The sequence below is a fragment of the Ixodes scapularis genome, unplaced genomic scaffold, assembly GCF_016920785.2.
Source record: "Ixodes scapularis isolate PalLabHiFi unplaced genomic scaffold, ASM1692078v2 PGA_scaffold1__304_contigs__length_218370807, whole genome shotgun sequence".
Taxonomy (NCBI): domain Eukaryota; kingdom Metazoa; phylum Arthropoda; class Arachnida; order Ixodida; family Ixodidae; genus Ixodes; species Ixodes scapularis.
The window spans coordinates 171,860,690-171,881,812 of record NW_024609846.1 but is presented as its reverse complement, the minus strand read 5'-3'; the positions used below and the strand labels follow the sequence as shown (position 1 = coordinate 171,881,812).

The following is a 21,123-nucleotide window of genomic DNA, read 5'->3' as shown; positions in this document are numbered from 1 at the left end:
GCTGTAACGGCGTTCGATGAAAAGGAGTTGGATGAAACGGCTTCGATGAAACGGTATTCGATGAAACGGCGTTCGATGAAATGGTGTTCGATGAAACGGCTTCGATGAAACGGCGTTCGATGAAACGGCGTTCGACGAAATGTCCGGACCCAGGATTACGCCTGTGTCGTCTGGGACCCGCCTAGAGCACGTGACAAAATAAAACTAGAAAGACTGCAGTACTTAGTCGCTCGGTTTCATACCGGGAACTATTGTATAGATTTCAGCGCAACACGCACAAAAGATATCTTAAGATGGGGGTTACTCGAAACTCGCAGAAGAAGACTTCGTTTGAAGTTGTTTCATAGCATTTATCATTCAACAGTTGGCATACAAAGAGACATGTATATAATGCTGGGACCGGACATTTCATCGAACGCCGTTTCGTCGAACGCCGTTTCATCGAAAGCCGTTTCATCGAACGCCGTTTCATCGAACACCGTTTCATCGAAGCCGTTTCATCGAACACCGTTTTATTGAACGCCGTCTTATCGAACGCCGTTTTATCGAATGACCTTTGAAACAGCGTGCAGTGTTATCATAAAAGGAAGCCGAAGAGCTTTTTGAAATTTATAAAGAGGCCTAAGGACACGGGAACAGAAAATTATACTTTGTGTTTTTGTGTCTGGGAGGATTATCTGTTTCAATTGCGAGATGCACTAAGTGATCCACTAGATATAAGTTTTGAGGTTCCTTTGTCATCCATGTTCCTCTTGGTTTTTGAATGTTTTGTCCCCCTTTGTACTGTACTGGCGCAGACGAGGAGGGCGCTGCGTTTGACCCCTTTCTCCGTTCGTCTCTTTTGCGCTTCTCTTTATCTAATTTTATTTGAAGTCAATCATAGCCGGGAAGTCGGAAGACCTTGAAGACGGAAACGGTTGTGGGGTCGTCGTTAAGAGTGCTTTTGTTTGCTTGGTATTCTTTATGTAGCCAATCCCACAGATTTCTTTATTTGTCGGTCTTTCTTTATTCATTTGGGGTGGGGGGGATTCACATGATGGACAATACAATGAACTTGTCTCTAAGCATGAACAGGATCTTTGACTATCCGCCTTTCATGGCTTAGGAATAAGGTGATCATGATTACCATGGCGGGTAACACGCAATAGAGATTCGGGAGACTACACAAGGAAAGCCAAAGCTCTGTTTCGGCGAATATGCTTACATCGTAGATAAACGTGTCAACGACAGATTCTACTGGAAATGTGAATAGTACGGCGAATGCGGAGGTCGCGCCGTCACCGTAGGGAACCACGTTCTGAAGTCATCGAAGGAGCATAACCATCTTCCGGACAGTACAAGGTCAGATCCTGCCAGGCAAGGTCTGAAATCAAAAGAAAGCGCTCCAAACTACAAGTGCACCGATTCAAATTGTTCAGGTGTGTAATGCGTTCAATAGCTGTTTAAAATGGCCTGTTATAAGATTATCACGCATTTTCTTCCTTTTTAGCAAGTTTCCAGTGGCCTGAATGCTGAAGCGCGGCAAGTGCTGCCAAATGAAGATGTCCTTCGAAAGGTCATTAGTAGGAAACGATCGTCATTGTTTCCACCGGAGCCCACCAGCCTGTCCAGCCTTGTGCATGGTTGAGGACCCCTTCGGAAAGATCGACGGGCAACGAGAGTTTCTGCAGTATGACGACACGTCTCCTCAGGGAACGCGAGTTCTGATCTTCGCCACGTCTGAGAGTCTTGGGCACCTTTCACAGGTAAATATATTATGAATAGACATATTGATAGGTCTTGCTAGGAGACTGAGATTTTTTTAATGACTACCCGTACGAATCTAATTCTTTTCAGGCGACTACCATTCTTTGCGACGGAACTTTCAAGACAAGCTTTACACGCTTCATGGGGTCAAGGAGTTTCAAGGACGAAACATCTCCTTTCCTTTCGCATACAGCTTGTTATCCTCAAAGACAGAGGACGCCTACTTGCACCTGTTCAATGTAAGTATGAAAGTGACCTCCCACTATTGGGAGAGAAGCACATTCTGTTTTTCAGCATTTTGAAAATTCTTTGATTTCTGTTGTTTCTGTTTTCATTGCCGGCAGGTTTTGTTATAAGATTGCATTTATTTTTCTTCGCCCAGGCTCTCCTTCTTACCTGCCAACGCCACGGATTCGTACTGTCCCCGGGGTTCATAATCACGGACTTCGAAATCGCCGCGATCAACGCGTTGCGACAGGTTTTCCAGGCAAGCGTGCTGCACGGATGTTTTTTTCATTTATCTCACAACGTGTACAGGCAAGTCCAGAAGACCGGACTGCAGGCTCAATATGCGAATGACGCCGCTTTCTCAAGCTTGGTGAGACAGCTGTGTGCCCCCCACTTCTTACCCCCTCATCGGATACGTCAGGTATGTTTGTCTCTGCGCTGTGGCATACCTATACATGTGGCGTGGCACTCTCTTGGAAGAGAAGATGCCTTATTAGTTTTCATGCTTTTACGCAGGATTATGCAGAAATCAAGCCCCACTTCCCACCCCAGGCAGATAAACTTCTCGAGTGGTTCGAGAAACACTACGTGATGGGGAGGGCAAGAACGCTACAGAACGGGCTGGTAATTCGCAATCCACCTCTCTTCCCTCCGAGCCTGTGGTCGGTGCAGCCCCTCATGGACCTCGGTCAGCCCAGAGGGAACAACAGCGTGGAAGGGTGGCATTCCCGCTTCCTGAAGCTGGTCGCAGGTGCCCATCCCGGGTTCTGGAATTTTTTTACTTGCATCGCCGCAGAACATCAACTGACGGAAGACAAGCTGGAGGCGATGCTGAGGTCCCAAGAGCCTCCTCGCCAGAAGGAGGCCATAGCGGCAAGAAATGAGAAGGTCCGCCTTCTTTATGAGAACCGACGGACCATGGCTGTCGGAGACTTTTTGAGAGCAATTGCTCACCATTTGAAACGGTGAATGGTGGTCGAAGGAACACATGAACCCCCCCGAAAGTTTTGAAATAAAATTTGTTGTGACGTACTTACTTTTGACTTCATTGAGTCTTAGAACTAAGAAAAAAAAATGTTTCGTTGTACTTTCGTAAATAGCACCTCAGCTTTAGCTACTGAAAGCTTCGGGCAGTAAAAAAGTAAAAATAGAAAGACATGAGAGGCTAAGAGGCTCACTTGGCTAAAGTTGTTGCAAAACCAAGTCGCCTTCTGGTTTCCATGAGTTGAAGTGCGCTTTTACCGGGAGTACGACTTTTTATTTATTTGTTACAATACCCTCGGGGCCCATCGGGTAATACAGAGGGGGTGAACAGATAAGCACGATATGCGAAACAAACATAAAAATCGGTACAAATATCTTCATGGGTTACTTGCATCAAAATAAATTGTAAAAGCTACAAGTTTGGACATTAAAAAACCTGACGATGAAATGTGTGAATGACACGAAAATGCACTCGATCCGTGCATAAAAGAGCATCTTTCACACTTTTTATATATATAAAAAAACATTTGATAAAACGGCCGTCAGCGATTCGATGAAACGGCGTTCGACGAAACGGCGTTCTATGAAATGTCCGGGAACCATATAATGCGGCCCCAATATCAATCGGAGCGTGTTGACCATAGTTTCAAGGTGCGAGAAATTTCGTTCAAAACAGAGGTATTCAGGATTTCCTTTTTTTCCAAGAATCTATGAGTAGAATCGATTGCCTCCGTCTTTGGTTGGTGTACTGTCAAATGATGACTTTTTTTCTCTGTTAGATTAAGTCTAGCTTGAGTTCTTCCCTTGCGTGGTTTATAAGCTATGTTTGTGTGTATTGTTTATAAGTTTCTATTTCCTTGTATGGTTTATATGTTGTTTGAATGATTCATCTGCCGTGGAGCAGAGGCCTGACTGACATTCTCCTTTTTTTTTTGTATGTATATCCCCCCCAGTGTAATGCCTGATTTGGCGCTGTGGGTATTGCATAAATAAATAAATAAACTAGAATCCTACGGCTTGAGTACCTCCCTTTGTTCCCTGTTTCTAGATTATCTGCCTAATAGACACAATTTTGTTCGTGTTCTTGAACCTCACTCCCGGCCTTATGTTTCTTCTTCGGGTGTGCCGCAAGGCTCCATACTTGGGCCGATCTTTTTTAATGTTTTTATTAATGATTTGAGCTCAATTGTTCGTAATTCGGTCATCTTGCAATATGCAGATGATGTGAAGTTGTTTAGGCAGATCATATCCTTGGAAGACTGTGAAAAACTTCTCGAGAATGTTTGGCGTGTGTGCAATTGGTGTCGTCAGAACATGCTTGTTAAGTTTGTAGAAATCCTGCTTATTAGTTAGGGTGATTTTTGTTAGGAAAGTTTATCTTTCCAGAGTTCCGTCGGCATTGTTTTTTTTTTTTTTTTCTTAGCTTTCTATGTTTGTGGCGGCGGTGCCAGAGCGGCCGCAATGCGGGAGTGGTTCCCCCGCGGGCGTTTCGGGTTTCGGGAGTCCGCTCAGACCGGAACCGGTAGAGCCCGCGCCTGGAGAAGCGTGTAGCTTTTAGCCGAATGTGCCTGTATATAGATGGTTTTGCCGCTTAGTGTAAAATTGTCTCTTTTTACCCGATGTAATAATTCAGCTGTTGGCGCCAGCCAGTCTGCGTAAAATGCAGGGGTTGACTCTAGAAAGAATTTGGATTTGGCGGTTGGGGCGCCAGGCTGACAGCTCGCCGACCATTGGAGAACAGTGTACCACGTGGGAGGGGTGAAATTTGAAGGGATTGGTCGGTCCCTGAAGGGAAAGGAGGCCCCTACGAGTCTACAAAAGGATTCCCAAAAGGATTCTGGAGGATTGGATTCGATTCGATTTTGGGAGACTGGGAACAAAAGTACGGGGTTTAATTTTCGGATTTTAACTCACTGTTGAGTTGTTTTGTTTCATAATAAACGTGGCCACACCGGCCACTGTGAAGCCAACCAACGTCGCAATGTGTTCAGCGGGATCGAACAACCTTTAGTATTTTTTTTTTATTATCAACTTCCTGGGGGCTGCCATCGAGCGAGCACCATCATCGGTCGTCACCATCCGGACCAGGACGCGCCCACCCCCATACCACCAGGTCCAGGCCCGGCGAGGAAGTTGACTGGCGCAGTCGACAGGATCCCGCTGACTTTCTGCGACGGGTTGCGAGAAGAACGCCACAATGTCAGCTGATGGTGAGCCCCGCCAACATCTGAGTGAGAAGACGGAGGCAAAAGCCGTTGCGTTGTGTGCGGCGGACGGAGCGGCATCCCAGCGAGAGGCTCCGGGAGTCAAGGGACTCAAGAAGGACGCCACGACGTCAGCTGATGGTGAGCCCCGCCAATATCTGCGTGAGAAGACGGCGGCAATAGCCTGTTGCGTTGTGTGCGGCGGACGGAGCGGCATCCCAGCGAGAGGCTTCGGGAGTCAAGGGACTCAAGAAGGGCGCCACGACGTCAGCTGATGGTGAGCCCCGCCAATATCTGCGTGAGAAGACGGAGGCAATAGCCTGTTGCGTTGTGTGCGGCGGACGGAGCGGCATCCCAGCGAGAGGCTTCGGGAGTCAAGGGACTCAAGAAGGACGCCACGACGTCAGCTGATGGTGAGCCCCGCCAACATCTGAGTGAGAAGACGGAGGCAATAGCCTGTTGCGTTGTGTGCGGCGGACGGAGCGGCATCCCAGCGAGAGGCTCCGGGAGTCAAGGGACTCAAGAAGGACGCCACGACGTCAGCTGATGGTGAGCCCCGCCAATATCTGCGTGAGCAGACGGCGGCAATAGCCTGTTGCGTTGTGTGCGGCGGACGGAGCGGCATCCCAGCGAGAGGCTTCGGGAGTCAAGGGACTCAAGAAGGACGCCACGACGTCAGCTGATGGTGAGCCCCGCCAACATCTGAGTGAGAAGACGGAGGCAATAGCCTGTTGCGTTGTGTGCGGCGGAATGAGCGGCATCCCAGCGAGAGGCTTCGGGAGTCAAGGGACTCAAGAAGGACGCCACGACGTCAGCTGATGGTGAGCCCCGCCAATATCTGCGTGAGAAGACGGCGGCAATAGCCTGTTGCGTTGTGTGCGGCGGACGGAGCGGCATCCCAGCGAGAGGCTTCGGGAGTCAAGGGACTCAAGAAGGACGCCACGACGTCAGCTGATGGTGAGCCCCGCCAACATCTGAGTGAGAAGACGGAGGCAATAGCCTGTTGCGTTGTGTGCGGCGGACGGAGCGGCATCCCAGCGAGAGGCTCCGGGAGTCAAGGGACTCAAGAGGAACGCCGCGACGTCAGCTGATGGTGAGCCCCGCCAATATCTGCGTGAGAAGACGGCGGCAATACCCTGTTGCGTCGTGTGCGGCGGACGGAGCGGCATCCCAGCGAGAGGCTTCGGGAGTCAAGGGACTCAAGAAGGACGCCACGACGTCAGCTGATGGTGAGCCCCGCCAATATCTGCGTGAGAAGACGGCGGCAATAGCCTGTTGCGTTGTGTGCGGCGGAATGAGCGGCATCCCAGCGAGAGGCTTCGGGAGTCAAGGGACTCAAGAAGGACGCCACGACGTCAGCTGATGGTGAGCCCCGCCAATATCTGCGTGAGAAGACGGCGGCAATAGCCTGTTGCGTTGTGTGCGGCGGACTGAGCGGCATCCCAGCGAGAGGCTTCGGGAGTCAAGGGACTCAAGAGGAACGCCGCGACGTCAGCTGATGGTGAGCCCCGCCAATATCTGCGTGAGAAGACGGCGGCAATAGCCTGTTGCGTTGTGTGCGGCGGACGGAGCGGCATCCCAGCGAGAGGCTCCGGGAGTCAAGGGACTCAAGAGGAACGCCGCGACGTCAGCTGATGGTGAGCCCCGCCAATATCTGCGTGAGAAGACGGCGGCAATAGCCTGTTGCGTTGTGTGCGGCGGACGGAGCGGCATCCCAGCGAGAGGCTCCGGGAGTCAAGGGACTCAAGAGGAACGCCGCGACGTCAGCTGATGGTGAGCCCCGCCAATATCTGCGTGAGAAGACGGCGGCAATACCCTGTTGCGTCGTGTGCGGCGGACGGAGCGGCATCCCAGCGAGAGGCTTCGGGAGTCAAGGGACTCAAGAAGGACGCCACGACGTCAGCTGATGGTGAGCCCCGCCAATATCTGCGTGAGAAGACGGCGGCAATAGCCTGTTGCGTCGCGCGCGGCGGACGGAACGGCATCCCAGCGAGAGGCTCCGGGAGTCAAGGGACTCAAGAAGGACGCCACGACGTCAGCTGATGGTGAGCCCCGCCAATATCTGCGTGAGAAGACGGAGGCAATAGCCTGTTGCGTTGTGCGCGGCGGACTGAGCGGCATCCCAGCGAGAGGCTTCGGGAGTCAAGGGACTCAAGAAGGACGCCACGACGTCAGCTGATGGTGAGCCCCGCCAATATCTGCGCGAGAAGACGGCGGCAATAGCCTGTTGCGTTGTGTGCGGCGGACGGAGCGGCATCCCAGCGAGAGGCTTCGGGAGTCAAGGGACTCAAGAAGGACGCCACGACGTCAGCTGATGGTGAGCCCCGCCAACATCTGAGTGAGAAGACGGAGGCAATAGCCTGTTGCGTTGTGTGCGGCGGACGGAGCGGCATCCCAGCGAGAGGCTCCGGGAGTCAAGGGACTCAAGAGGAACGCCGCGACGTCAGCTGATGGTGAGCCCCGCCAATATCTGCGTGAGAAGACGGCGGCAATACCCTGTTGCGTCGTGTGCGGCGGACGGAGCGGCATCCCAGCGAGAGGCTTCGGGAGTCAAGGGACTCAAGAAGGACGCCACGACGTCAGCTGATGGTGAGCCCCGCCAATATCTGCGAGAGAAGACGGCGGCAATAGCCTGTTGCGTCGTGCGCGGCGGACGGAGCGGCATCCCAGCGAGAGGCTCCGGGAGTCAAGGGACTCAAGAGGAACGCCGCGACGTCAGCTGATGGTAAGCCGCGCCAATATCTGCGTGAGAAGACGGCGGCAATAGCCTGTTGCGTTGTGTGCGGCGGACGGAGCGGCATCCCAGTGAGAGGCTCCGGGAGTCAAGGGACTCAAGAAGGACGCCACGACGTCAGCTGATGGTGAGCCCCGCCAATATCTGCGTGAGAAGACGGCGGCAATAGCCTGTTGCGTTGTGTGCGGCGGACTGAGCGGCATCCCAGCGAGAGGCTTCGGGAGTCAAGGGACTCAAGAAGGACGCCACGACGTCAGCTGATGGTGCGAGCCCCGCCAATATCTGCGTGAGAAGACGGAGGCAATAGCCTGTTGCGTTGTGTGCGGCGGACGGAGCGGCATCCCAGCGAGAGGCTTCGGGAGTCAAGGGACTCAAGAAGGACGCCACGACGTCAGCTGATGGTGAGCCCCGCCAACATCTGAGTGAGAAGACGGAGGCAATAGCCTGTTGCGTTGTGTGCGGCGGACAGAGCGGCATCCCAGCGAGAGGCTCCGGGAGTCAAGGGACTCAAGAAGGACGCCACGACGTCAGCTGATGGTGAGCCCCGCCAATATCTGCGCGAGAAGACGGCGGCAATAGCCTGTTGCGTTGTGTGCGGCGGACGGAGCGGCATCCCAGCGAGAGGCTTCGGGAGTCAAGGGACTCAAGAAGGACGCCACGACGTCAGCTGATGGTGAGCCCCGCCAACATCTGAGTGAGAAGACGGAGGCAATAGCCTGTTGCGTTGTGTGCGGCGGACTGAGCGGCATCCCAGCGAGAGGCTTCGGGAGTCAAGGGACTCAAGAAGGACGCCACGACGTCAGCTGATGGTGAGCCCCGCCAATATCTGCGTGAGAAGACGGCGGCAATAGCCTGTTGCGTTGTGTGCGGCGGACGGAGCGGCATCCCAGCGAGAGGCTTCGGGAGTCAAGGAACTCAAGAAGGACACCACGACGTCAGCTGATGGTGAGCCCCGCCAACATCTGAGTGAGACGACGGAGGCAATAGCCTGTTGCGTTGTGTGCGGCGGACGGAGCGGCATCCCAGCGAGAGGCTCCGGGAGTCAAGGGACTCAAGAGGAACGCCGCGACGTCAGCTGATGGTGAGCCCCGCCAATATCTGCGTGAGAAGACGGCGGCAATACCCTGTTGCGTCGTGTGCGGCGGACGGAGCGGCATCCCAGCGAGAGGCTTCGGGAGTCAAGGGACTCAAGAAGGACGCCACGACGTCAGCTGATGGTGAGCCCCGCCAACATCTGAGTGAGAAGACGGCGGCAATATCCTGTTGCGTTGTGTGCGGCGGACGGAGCGGCATCCCAGCGAGAGGCTCCGGGAGTCAAGGGACTCAAGAGGAACGCCGCGACGTCAGCTGATGGTGAGCCCCGCCAATATCTGCGTGAGAAGACGGCGGCAATACCCTGTTGCGTCGTGTGCGGCGGACGGAGCGGCATCCCAGCGAGAGGCTTCGGGAGTCAAGGGACTCAAGAAGGACGCCACGACGTCAGCTGATGGTGAGCCCCGCCAACATCTGAGTGAGAAGACGGAGGCAATAGCCTGTTGCGTTGTGTGCGGCGGACGGAGCGGCATCCCAGCGAGAGGCTCCGGGAGTCAAGGGACTCAAGAGGAACGCCGCGACGTCAGCTGATGGTGAGCCCCGCCAATATCTGCGTGAGAAGACGGCGGCAATACCCTGTTGCGTCGTGTGCGGCGGACGGAGCGGCATCCCAGCGAGAGGCTTCGGGAGTCAAGGGACTCAAGAAGGACGCCACGACGTCAGCTGATGGTGAGCCCCGCCAATATCTGCGTGAGAAGACGGCGGCAATAGCCTGTTGCGTCGTGCGCGGCGGACGGAACGGCATCCCAGCGAGAGGCTCCGGGAGTCAAGGGACTCAAGAAGGACGCCACGACGTCAGCTGATGGTGAGCCCCGCCAATATCTGCGTGAGAAGACGGAGGCAATAGCCTGTTGCGTTGTGCGCGGCGGACTGAGCGGCATCCCAGCGAGAGGCTTCGGGAGTCAAGGGACTCAAGAAGGACGCCACGACGTCAGCTGATGGTGAGCCCCGCCAATATCTGCGCGAGAAGACGGCGGCAATAGCCTGTTGCGTTGTGTGCGGCGGACGGAGCGGCATCCCAGCGAGAGGCTTCGGGAGTCAAGGGACTCAAGAAGGACGCCGCGACGTCAGCTGATGGTAAGCCGCGCCAATATCTGCGTGAGAAGACGGCGGCAATAGCCTGTTGCGTTGTGTGCGGCGGACGGAGCGGCATCCCAGCGAGAGGCTCCGGGAGTCAAGGGACTCAAGAAGGACGCCACGACGTCAGCTGATGGTGAGCCCCGCCAATATCTGCATGAGAAGACGGCGGCAATAGCCAGTTGCGTTGTGTGCGGCGGACGGAGCGGCATCCCAGTGAGAGGCTCCGGGAGTCAAGGGACTCAAGAAGGACGCCACGACGTCAGCTGATGGTGAGCCCCGCCAATATCTGCGTGAGAAGACGGCGGCAATAGCCTGTTGCGTTGTGTGCGGCGGACTGAGCGGCATCCCAGCGAGAGGCTTCGGGAGTCAAGGGACTCAAGAAGGACGCCACGACGTCAGCTGATGGTGCGAGCCCCGCCAATATCTGCGTGAGAAGACGGAGGCAATAGCCTGTTGCGTTGTGTGCGGCGGACGGAGCGGCATCCCAGCGAGAGGCTTCGGGAGTCAAGGGACTCAAGAAGGACGCCACGACGTCAGCTGATGGTGAGCCCCGCCAACATCTGAGTGAGAAGACGGAGGCAATAGCCTGTTGCGTTGTGTGCGGCGGACAGAGCGGCATCCCAGCGAGAGGCTCCGGGAGTCAAGGGACTCAAGAAGGACGCCACGACGTCAGCTGATGGTGAGCCCCGCCAATATCTGCGTGAGAAGACGGCGGCAATAGCCTGTTGCGTTGTGTGCGGCGGACGGAGCGTCATCCCAGCGAGAGGCTTCGGGAGTCAAGGGACTCAAGAAGGACGCCACGACGTCAGCTGATGGTGAGCCCCGCCAACATCTGAGTGAGAAGACGGAGGCAATAGCCTGTTGCGTTGTGTGCGGCGGACTGAGCGGCATCCCAGCGAGAGGCTTCGGGAGTCAAGGGACTCAAGAAGGACGCCACGACGTCAGCTGATGGTGAGCCCCGCCAATATCTGCGTGAGAAGACGGCGGCAATAGCCTGTTGCGTTGTGTGCGGCGGACGGAGCGGCATCCCAGCGAGAGGCTTCGGGAGTCAAGGAACTCAAGAAGGACACCACGACGTCAGCTGATGGTGAGCCCCGCCAACATCTGAGTGAGAAGACGGAGGCAATAGCCTGTTGCGTTGTGTGCGGCGGACGGAGCGGCATCCCAGCGAGAGGCTCCGGGAGTCAAGGGACTCAAGAGGAACGCCGCGACGTCAGCTGATGGTGAGCCCCGCCAATATCTGCGTGAGAAGACGGCGGCAATACCCTGTTGCGTCGTGTGCGGCGGACGGAGCGGCATCCCAGCGAGAGGCTTCGGGAGTCAAGGGACTCAAGAAGGACGCCACGACGTCAGCTGATGGTGAGCCCCGCCAACATCTGAGTGAGAAGACGGCGGCAATATCCTGTTGCGTTGTGTGCGGCGGACGGAGCGGCATCCCAGCGAGAGGCTCCGGGAGTCAAGGGACTCAAGAGGAACGCCGCGACGTCAGCTGATGGTGAGCCCCGCCAATATCTGCGTGAGAAGACGGCGGCAATACCCTGTTGCGTCGTGTGCGGCGGACGGAGCGGCATCCCAGCGAGAGGCTTCGGGAGTCAAGGGACTCAAGAAGGACGCCACGACGTCAGCTGATGGTGAGCCCCGCCAACATCTGAGTGAGAAGACGGAGGCAATAGCCTGTTGCGTTGTGTGCGGCGGACGGAGCGGCATCCCAGCGAGAGGCTCCGGGAGTCAAGGGACTCAAGAGGAACGCCGCGACGTCAGCTGATGGTGAGCCCCGCCAATATCTGCGTGAGAAGACGGCGGCAATACCCTGTTGCGTCGTGTGCGGCGGACGGAGCGGCATCCCAGCGAGAGGCTTCGGGAGTCAAGGGACTCAAGAAGGACGCCACGACGTCAGCTGATGGTGAGCCCCGCCAATATCTGCGTGAGAAGACGGCGGCAATAGCCTGTTGCGTCGTGCGCGGCGGACGGAACGGCATCCCAGCGAGAGGCTCCGGGAGTCAAGGGACTCAAGAAGGACGCCACGACGTCAGCTGATGGTGAGCCCCGCCAATATCTGCGTGAGAAGACGGAGGCAATAGCCTGTTGCGTTGTGCGCGGCGGACTGAGCGGCATCCCAGCGAGAGGCTTCGGGAGTCAAGGGACTCAAGAAGGACGCCACGACGTCAGCTGATGGTGAGCCCCGCCAATATCTGCGCGAGAAGACGGCGGCAATAGCCTGTTGCGTTGTGTGCGGCGGACGGAGCGGCATCCCAGCGAGAGGCTTCGGGAGTCAAGGGACTCAAGAAGGACGCCACGACGTCAGCTGATGGTGAGCCCCGCCAACATCTGAGTGAGAAGACGGAGGCAATAGCCTGTTGCGTTGTGTGCGGCGGACTGAGCGGCATCCCAGCGAGAGGCTTCGGGAGTCAAGGGACTCAAGAAGGACGCCACGACGTCAGCTGATGGTGAGCCCCGCCAATATCTGCGTGAGAAGACGGCGGCAATAGCCTGTTGCGTTGTGTGCGGCGGACGGAGCGGCATCCCAGCGAGAGGCTTCGGGAGTCAAGGAACTCAAGAAGGACACCACGACGTCAGCTGATGGTGAGCCCCGCCAACATCTGAGTGAGAAGACGGAGGCAATAGCCTGTTGCGTTGTGTGCGGCGGACGGAGCGGCATCCCAGCGAGAGGCTCCGGGAGTCAAGGGACTCAAGAGGAACGCCGCGACGTCAGCTGATGGTGAGCCCCGCCAATATCTGCGTGAGAAGACGGCGGCAATACCCTGTTGCGTCGTGTGCGGCGGACGGAGCGGCATCCCAGCGAGAGGCTTCGGGAGTCAAGGGACTCAAGAAGGACGCCACGACGTCAGCTGATGGTGAGCCCCGCCAACATCTGAGTGAGAAGACGGCGGCAATATCCTGTTGCGTTGTGTGCGGCGGACGGAGCGGCATCCCAGCGAGAGGCTCCGGGAGTCAAGGGACTCAAGAGGAACGCCGCGACGTCAGCTGATGGTGAGCCCCGCCAATATCTGCGTGAGAAGACGGCGGCAATACCCTGTTGCGTCGTGTGCGGCGGACGGAGCGGCATCAGAGCGAGAGGCTTCGGGAGTCAAGGGACTCAAGAAGGACGCCACGACGTCAGCTGATGGTGAGCCCCGCCAACATCTGAGTGAGAAGACGGAGGCAATAGCCTGTTGCGTTGTGTGCGGCGGACGGAGCGGCATCCCAGCGAGAGGCTCCGGGAGTCAAGGGACTCAAGAGGAACGCCGCGACGTCAGCTGATGGTGAGCCCCGCCAATATCTGCGTGAGAAGACGGCGGCAATACCCTGTTGCGTCGTGTGCGGCGGACGGAGCGGCATCCCAGCGAGAGGCTTCGGGAGTCAAGGGACTCAAGAAGGACGCCACGACGTCAGCTGATGGTGAGCCCCGCCAATATCTGCGTGAGAAGACGGCGGCAATAGCCTGTTGCGTCGTGCGCGGCGGACGGAACGGCATCCCAGCGAGAGGCTCCGGGAGTCAAGGGACTCAAGAAGGACGCCACGACGTCAGCTGATGGTGAGCCCCGCCAATATCTGCGTGAGAAGACGGAGGCAATAGCCTGTTGCGTTGTGCGCGGCGGACTGAGCGGCATCCCAGCGAGAGGCTTCGGGAGTCAAGGGACTCAAGAAGGACGCCACGACGTCAGCTGATGGTGAGCCCCGCCAATATCTGCGCGAGAAGACGGCGGCAATAGCCTGTTGCGTTGTGTGCGGCGGACGGAGCGGCATCCCAGCGAGAGGCTTCGGGAGTCAAGGGACTCAAGAAGGACGCCGCGACGTCAGCTGATGGTAAGCCGCGCCAATATCTGCGTGAGAAGACGGCGGCAATAGCCTGTTGCGTTGTGTGCGGCGGACGGAGCGGCATCCCAGCGAGAGGCTCCGGGAGTCAAGGGACTCAAGAAGGACGCCACGACGTCAGCTAATGGTGAGCCCCGCCAATATCTGCATGAGAAGACGGCGGCAATAGCCAGTTGCGTTGTGTGCGGCGGACGGAGCGGCATCCCAGTGAGAGGCTCCGGGAGTCAAGGGACTCAAGAAGGACGCCACGACGTCAGCTGATGGTGAGCCCCGCCAATATCTGCGTGAGAAGACGGCGGCAATAGCCTGTTGCGTTGTGTGCGGCGGACTGAGCGGCATCCCAGCGAGAGGCTTCGGGAGTCAAGGGACTCAAGAAGGACGCCACGACGTCAGCTGATGGTGCGAGCCCCGCCAATATCTGCGTGAGAAGACGGAGGCAATAGCCTGTTGCGTTGTGTGCGGCGGACGGAGCGGCATCCCAGCGAGAGGCTTCGGGAGTCAAGGGACTCAAGAAGGACGCCACGACGTCAGCTGATGGTGAGCCCCGCCAACATCTGAGTGAGAAGACGGAGGCAATAGCCTGTTGCGTTGTGTGCGGCGGACAGAGCGGCATCCCAGCGAGAGGCTCCGGGAGTCAAGGGACTCAAGAAGGACGCCACGACGTCAGCTGATGGTGAGCCCCGCCAATATCTGCGTGAGAAGACGGCGGCAATAGCCTGTTGCGTTGTGTGCGGCGGACGGAGCGGCATCCCAGCGAGAGGCTTCGGGAGTCAAGGGACTCAAGAAGGACGCCACGACGTCAGCTGATGGTGAGCCCCGCCAACATCTGAGTGAGAAGACGGAGGCAATAGCCTGTTGCGTTGTGTGCGGCGGACTGAGCGGCATCCCAGCGAGAGGCTTCGGGAGTCAAGGGACTCAAGAAGGACGCCACGACGTCAGCTGATGGTGAGCCCCGCCAATATCTGCGTGAGAAGACGGCGGCAATAGCCTGTTGCGTTGTGTGCGGCGGACGGAGCGGCATCCCAGCGAGAGGCTTCGGGAGTCAAGGAACTCAAGAAGGACACCACGACGTCAGCTGATGGTGAGCCCCGCCAACATCTGAGTGAGAAGACGGAGGCAATAGCCTGTTGCGTTGTGTGCGGCGGACGGAGCGGCATCCCAGCGAGAGGCTCCGGGAGTCAAGGGACTCAAGAGGAACGCCGCGACGTCAGCTGATGGTGAGCCCCGCCAATATCTGCGTGAGAAGACGGCGGCAATACCCTGTTGCGTCGTGTGCGGCGGACGGAGCGGCATCCCAGCGAGAGGCTTCGGGAGTCAAGGGACTCAAGAAGGACGCCACGACGTCAGCTGATGGTGAGCCCCGCCAACATCTGAGTGAGAAGACGGCGGCAATATCCTGTTGCGTTGTGTGCGGCGGACGGAGCGGCATCCCAGCGAGAGGCTCCGGGAGTCAAGGGACTCAAGAGGAACGCCGCGACGTCAGCTGATGGTGAGCCCCGCCAATATCTGCGTGAGAAGACGGCGGCAATACCCTGTTGCGTCGTGTGCGGCGGACGGAGCGGCATCCCAGCGAGAGGCTTCGGGAGTCAAGGGACTCAAGAAGGACGCCACGACGTCAGCTGATGGTGAGCCCCGCCAACATCTGAGTGAGAAGACGGAGGCAATAGCCTGTTGCGTTGTGTGCGGCGGACGGAGCGGCATCCCAGCGAGAGGCTCCGGGAGTCAAGGGACTCAAGAGGAACGCCGCGACGTCAGCTGATGGTGAGCCCCGCCAATATCTGCGTGAGAAGACGGCGGCAATACCCTGTTGCGTCGTGTGCGGCGGACGGAGCGGCATCCCAGCGAGAGGCTTCGGGAGTCAAGGGACTCAAGAAGGACGCCACGACGTCAGCTGATGGTGAGCCCCGCCAATATCTGCGTGAGAAGACGGCGGCAATAGCCTGTTGCGTCGTGCGCGGCGGACGGAACGGCATCCCAGCGAGAGGCTCCGGGAGTCAAGGGACTCAAGAAGGACGCCACGACGTCAGCTGATGGTGAGCCCCGCCAATATCTGCGTGAGAAGACGGAGACAATAGCCTGTTGCGTTGTGCGCGGCGGACTGAGCGGCATCCCAGCGAGAGGCTTCGGGAGTCAAGGGACTCAAGAAGGACGCCACGACGTCAGCTGATGGTGAGCCCCGCCAATATCTGCGCGAGAAGACGGCGGCAATAGCCTGTTGCGTTGTGTGCGGCGGACGGAGCGGCATCCCAGCGAGAGGCTTCGGGAGTCAAGGGACTCAAGAAGGACGCCGCGACGTCAGCTGATGGTAAGCCGCGCCAATATCTGCGTGAGAAGACGGCGGCAATAGCCTGTTGCGTTGTGTGCGGCGGACGGAGCGGCATCCCAGCGAGAGGCTCCGGGAGTCAAGGGACTCAAGAAGGACGCCACGACGTCAGCTGATGGTGAGCCCCGCCAATATCTGCATGAGAAGACGGCGGCAATAGCCAGTTGCGTTGTGTGCGGCGGACTGAGCGGCATCCCAGCGAGAGGCTTCGGGAGTCAAGGGACTCAAGAAGGACGCCACGACGTCAGCTGATGGTGCGAGCCCCGCCAATATCTGCGTGAGAAGACGGAGGCAATAGCCTGTTGCGTTGTGTGCGGCGGACGGAGCGGCATCCCAGCGAGAGGCTTCGGGAGTCAAGGGACTCAAGAAGGACGCCACGACGTCAGCTGATGGTGAGCCCCGCCAACATCTGAGTGAGAAGACGGAGGCAATAGCCTGTTGCGTTGTGTGCGGCGGACAGAGCGGCATCCCAGCGAGAGGCTCCGGGAGTCAAGGGACTCAAGAGGAACGCCGCGACGTCAGCTGATGGTGAGCCCCGCCAATATCTGCGTGAGAAGACGGCGGCAATACCCTGTTGCGTCGTGAGCGGCGGACGGAGCGGCATCCCAGCGAGAGGCTTCGGGAGTCAAGGGACTCAAGAAGGACGCCACGACGTCAGCTGATGGTGAGCCCCGCCAATATCTGCGTGAGAAGACGGAGGCAATAGCCTGTTGCGTTGTGCGCGGCGGACTGAGCGGCATCCCAGCGAGAGGCTTCGGGAGTCAAGGGACTCAAGAAGGACGCCACGACGTCAGCTGATGGTGAGCCCCGCCAATATCTGCGCGAGAAGACGGCGGCAATAGCCTGTTGCGTTGTGTGCGGCGGACGGAGCGGCATCCCAGCGAGAGGCTCCGGGAGTCAAGGGACTCAAGAGGAACGCCGCGACGTCAGCTGATGGTGAGCCCCGCCAATATCTGCGTGAGAAGACGGCGGCAATACCCTGTTGCGTCGTGTGCGGCGGACGGAGCGGCATCCCAGCGAGAGGCTTCGGGAGTCAAGGGACTCAAGAAGGACGCCACGACGTCAGCTGATGGTGAGCCCCGCCAATATCTGCGTGAGAAGACGGCGGCAATAGCCTGTTGCGTCGTGCGCGGCGGACGGAGCGGCATCCCAGCGAGAGGCTTCGGGAGTCAAGGGACTCAAGAAGGACGCCACGACGTCAGCTGATGGTGCGAGCCCCGCCAATATCTGCGTGAGAAGACGGAGGCAATAGCCTGTTGCGTTGTGTGCGGCGGACGGAGCGGCATCCCAGCGAGAGGCTTCGGGAGTCAAGGGACTCAAGAAGGACGCCACGACGTCAGCTGATGGTGAGCCCCGCCAACATCTGAGTGAGAAGACGGAGGCAATAGCCTGTTGCGTTGTGTGCGGCGGACAGAGCGGCATCCCAGCGAGAGGCTCCGGGAGTCAAGGGACTCAAGAAGGACGCCACGACGTCAGCTGATGGTGAGCCCCGCCAATATCTGCGTGAGAAGACGGCGGCAATAGCCTGTTGCGTTGTGTGCGGCGGACGGAGCGGCATCCCAGCGAGAGGCTTCGGGAGTCAAGGGACTCAAGAAGGACGCCACGACGTCAGCTGATGGTGAGCCCCGCCAACATCTGAGTGAGAAGACGGAGGCAATAGCCTGTTGCGTTGTGTGCGGCGGACTGAGCGGCATCCCAGCGAGAGGCTTCGGGAGTCAAGGGACTCAAGAAGGACGCCACGACGTCAGCTGATGGTGAGCCCCGCCAATATCTGCGTGAGAAGACGGCGGCAATAGCCTGTTGCGTTGTGTGCGGCGGACGGAGCGGCATCCCAGCGAGAGGCTTCGGGAGTCAAGAAACTCAAGAAGGACGCCACGACGTCAGCTGATGGTGAGCCCCGCCAACATCTGAGTGAGAAGACGGAGGCAATAGCCTGTTGCGTTTTGTGCGGCGGACGGAGCGGCATCCCAGCGAGAGGCTCCGGGAGTCAAGGGACTCAAGAGGAACGCCGCGACGTCAGCTGATGGTGAGCCCCGCCAATATCTGCGTGAGAAGACGGCGGCAATACCCTGTTGCGTCGTGTGCGGCGGACGGAGCGGCATCCCAGCGAGAGGCTTCGGGAGTCAAGGGACTCAAGAAGGACGCCACGACGTCAGCTGATGGTGAGCCCCGCCAACATGTGAGTGAGAAGACGGAGGCAATATCCTGTTGCGTTGTGAGCGGCGGACGGAGCGGCATCCCAGCGAGAGGCTCCGGGAGTCAAGGGACTCAAGAGGAACGCCGCGACGTCAGCTGATGGTGAGCCCCGCCAATATCTGCGTGAGAAGACGGCGGCAATACCCTGTTGCGTCGTGTGCGGCGGACGGAGCGGCTTCCCAGCGAGAGGCTCCGGGAGTCAAGGGACTCAAGAGGAACGCCACAACGTCAGCTGATGGTGAGCCCCGTCAATATCTGCGTGAGAAGACGGCGGCAATAGCCTGTTGCGTCGTGTGCGGCGGACTGAGCGGCATCCCAGCGAGAGGCTTCGGGAGTCAAGGGACTCAAGAAGGACGCCACGACGTCAGCTGATGGTGAGCCCCGCCGATATCTGCGTGAGAAGACGGCGGCAATAGCCTGTTGCGTCGTGCGCGGCGGACGGAGCGGCATCCCAGCGAGAGGCTTCGGGAGTCAAGGGACTCAAGAAGGACGCCACGACGTCAGCTGATGGTGAGCCCCGCCAATATCTGCGTGAGAAGACGGCGGCAATAGCCTGTTGCGTCGTGCGCGGCGGACGGAGCGGCATCCCAGCGAGAGGCTCCGGGAGTCAAGGGACTCAAGAAGGACGCCACGACGTCAGCTGATGGTGAGCCCCGCCAATATCTGCGTGAGAAGACGGCGGCAATAGCCTGTTGCGTTGTGTGCGGCGGACTGAGCGGCATCCCAGCGAGAGGCTTCGGGAGTCAAGGGACTCAAGAAGGACGCCACGACGTCAGCTGATGGTGCGAGCCCCGCCAATATCTGCGTGAGAAGACGGAGGCAATAGCCTGTTGCGTTGTGTGCGGCGGACGGAGCGGCATCCCAGCGAGAGGCTTCGGGAGTCAAGGGATTCAAGAAGGACGCCACGACGTCAGCTGATGGTGAGCCCCGCCAACATCTGAGTGAGAAGACTGAGGCAATAGCCTGTTGCGTTGTGTGCGGCGGACAGAGCGGCATCCCAGCGAGAGGCTCCGGGAGTCAAGGGACTCAAGAAGGACGCCACGACGTCAGCTGATGGTGAGCCCCGCCAATATCTGCGTGAGAAGACGGCGGCAATAGCCTGTTGCGTTGTGTGCGGCGGACGGAGCGGCATCCCAGCGAGAGGCTTCGGGAGTCAAGGGACTCAAGAAGGACGCCACGACGTCAGCTGATGGTGAGCCCCGCCAACATCTGAGTGAGAAGACGGAGGCAATAGCCTGCTGCGTTGTGTGCGGCGGACTGAGCGGCATCCCAGCGAGAGGCTTCGGGAGTCAAGGGACTCAAGAAGGACGCCACGACGTCAGCTGATGGTGAGCCCCGCCAATATCTGCGTGAGAAGACGGCGGCAATAGCCTGTTGCGTTGTGTGCGGCGGACGGAGCGGCATCCCAGCGAGAGGCTTCGGGAGTCAAGAAACTCATGAAGGACGCCACGACGTCAGCTGATGGTGAGCCCCGCCAACATCTGAGTGAGAAGACGGAGGCAATAGCCTGTTGCGTTGTGTGCGGCGGACGGAGCGGCATCCCAGCGAGAGGCTTCGGGAGTCAAGAAACTCAAGAAGGACGCCACGACGTCAGCTGATGGTGAGCCCCGCCAACATCTGAGTGAGAAGACGGAGGCAATAGCCTGTTGCGTTGTGTGCGGCGGACGGAGCGGCATCCCAGCGAGAGGCTCCGGGAGTCAAGGGACTCAAGAGGAACGCCGCGACGTCAGCTGATGGTGAGCCCCGCCAATATCTGCGTGAGAAGACGGCGGCAATACCCAGTTGCGTCGTGTGCGGCGGACGGAGCGGCATCCCAGCGAGAGGCTTCGGGAGTCAAGGGACTCAAGAAGGACGCCACGACGTCAGCTGATGGTGAGCCCCGCCAACATGTGAGTGAGAAGACGGAGGCAATATCCTGTTGCGTTGTGTGCGGCGGACGGAGCGGCATCCCAGCGAGAGGCTCCGGGAGTCAAGGGACTCAAGAAGGACGCCACGACGTCAGCTGATGGTGAGCCCCGCCAATATCTGCGTGAGAAGACGGAGGCAATAGCCTGTTGCGTTGTGCGCGGCGGACTGAGCGGCATCCCAGCGAGAGGCTTCGGGAGTCAAGGGACTCAAGAAGGACGCCACGACGTCAGCTGATGGTGAGCCCCGCCAATATCTGCGCGAGAAGACGGCGGCAATAGCCTGTTGCGTTGTGTGCGGCGGACGGAGCGGCATCCCAGCGAGAGGCTTCGGGAGTCAAGGGACTCAAGAAGGACGCCACGACGTCAGCTGATGGTGAGCCCCGCCAACATCTGAGTGAGAAGACGGAGGCAATAGCCTGTTGCGTTGTGTGCGGCGGACGGAGCGGCATCCCAGCGAGAGGCTCCGGGAGTCAAGGGACTCAAGAGGAACGCCGCGACGTCAGCTGATGGTGAGCCCCGCCAATATCTGCGTGAGAAGACGGCGGCAATACCCTGTTGCGTCGTGTGCGGCGGACGGAGCGGCATCCCAGCGAGAGGCTTCGGGAGTCAAGGGACTCAAGAAGGACGCCACGACGTCAGCTGATGGTGAGCCCCGCCAATATCTGCGAGAGAAGACGGCGGCAATAGCCTGTTGCGTCGTGCGCGGCGGACGGAGCGGCATCCCAGCGAGAGGCTCCGGGAGTCAAGGGACTCAAGAGGAACGCCGCGACGTCAGCTGATGGTAAGCCGCGCCAATATCTGCGTGAGAAGACG

The 21,123-nt window shown here is 58.5% G+C and overlaps 1 protein-coding gene across 1 annotated transcript in view; it reads left to right on the top strand.

The window, feature by feature from the left end:
• The first annotated feature begins 1,619 nt into the window (after nucleotides 1-1,619).
• LOC115323628 overlaps nucleotides 1,620-21,123 on the top strand; it is an 86,116-nt gene continuing 66,612 nt past the window's right edge. The window contains exons 1-4 of the mRNA XM_042290403.1: nucleotides 1,620-1,745; nucleotides 1,837-1,985; nucleotides 2,284-2,395; nucleotides 2,491-2,662. Coding sequence (XP_042146337.1) covers nucleotides 1,620-1,745; nucleotides 1,837-1,985; nucleotides 2,284-2,395; nucleotides 2,491-2,662 — 559 coding nt within the window. The remainder of the gene's footprint in view (nucleotides 1,746-1,836; nucleotides 1,986-2,283; nucleotides 2,396-2,490; nucleotides 2,663-21,123) is intronic.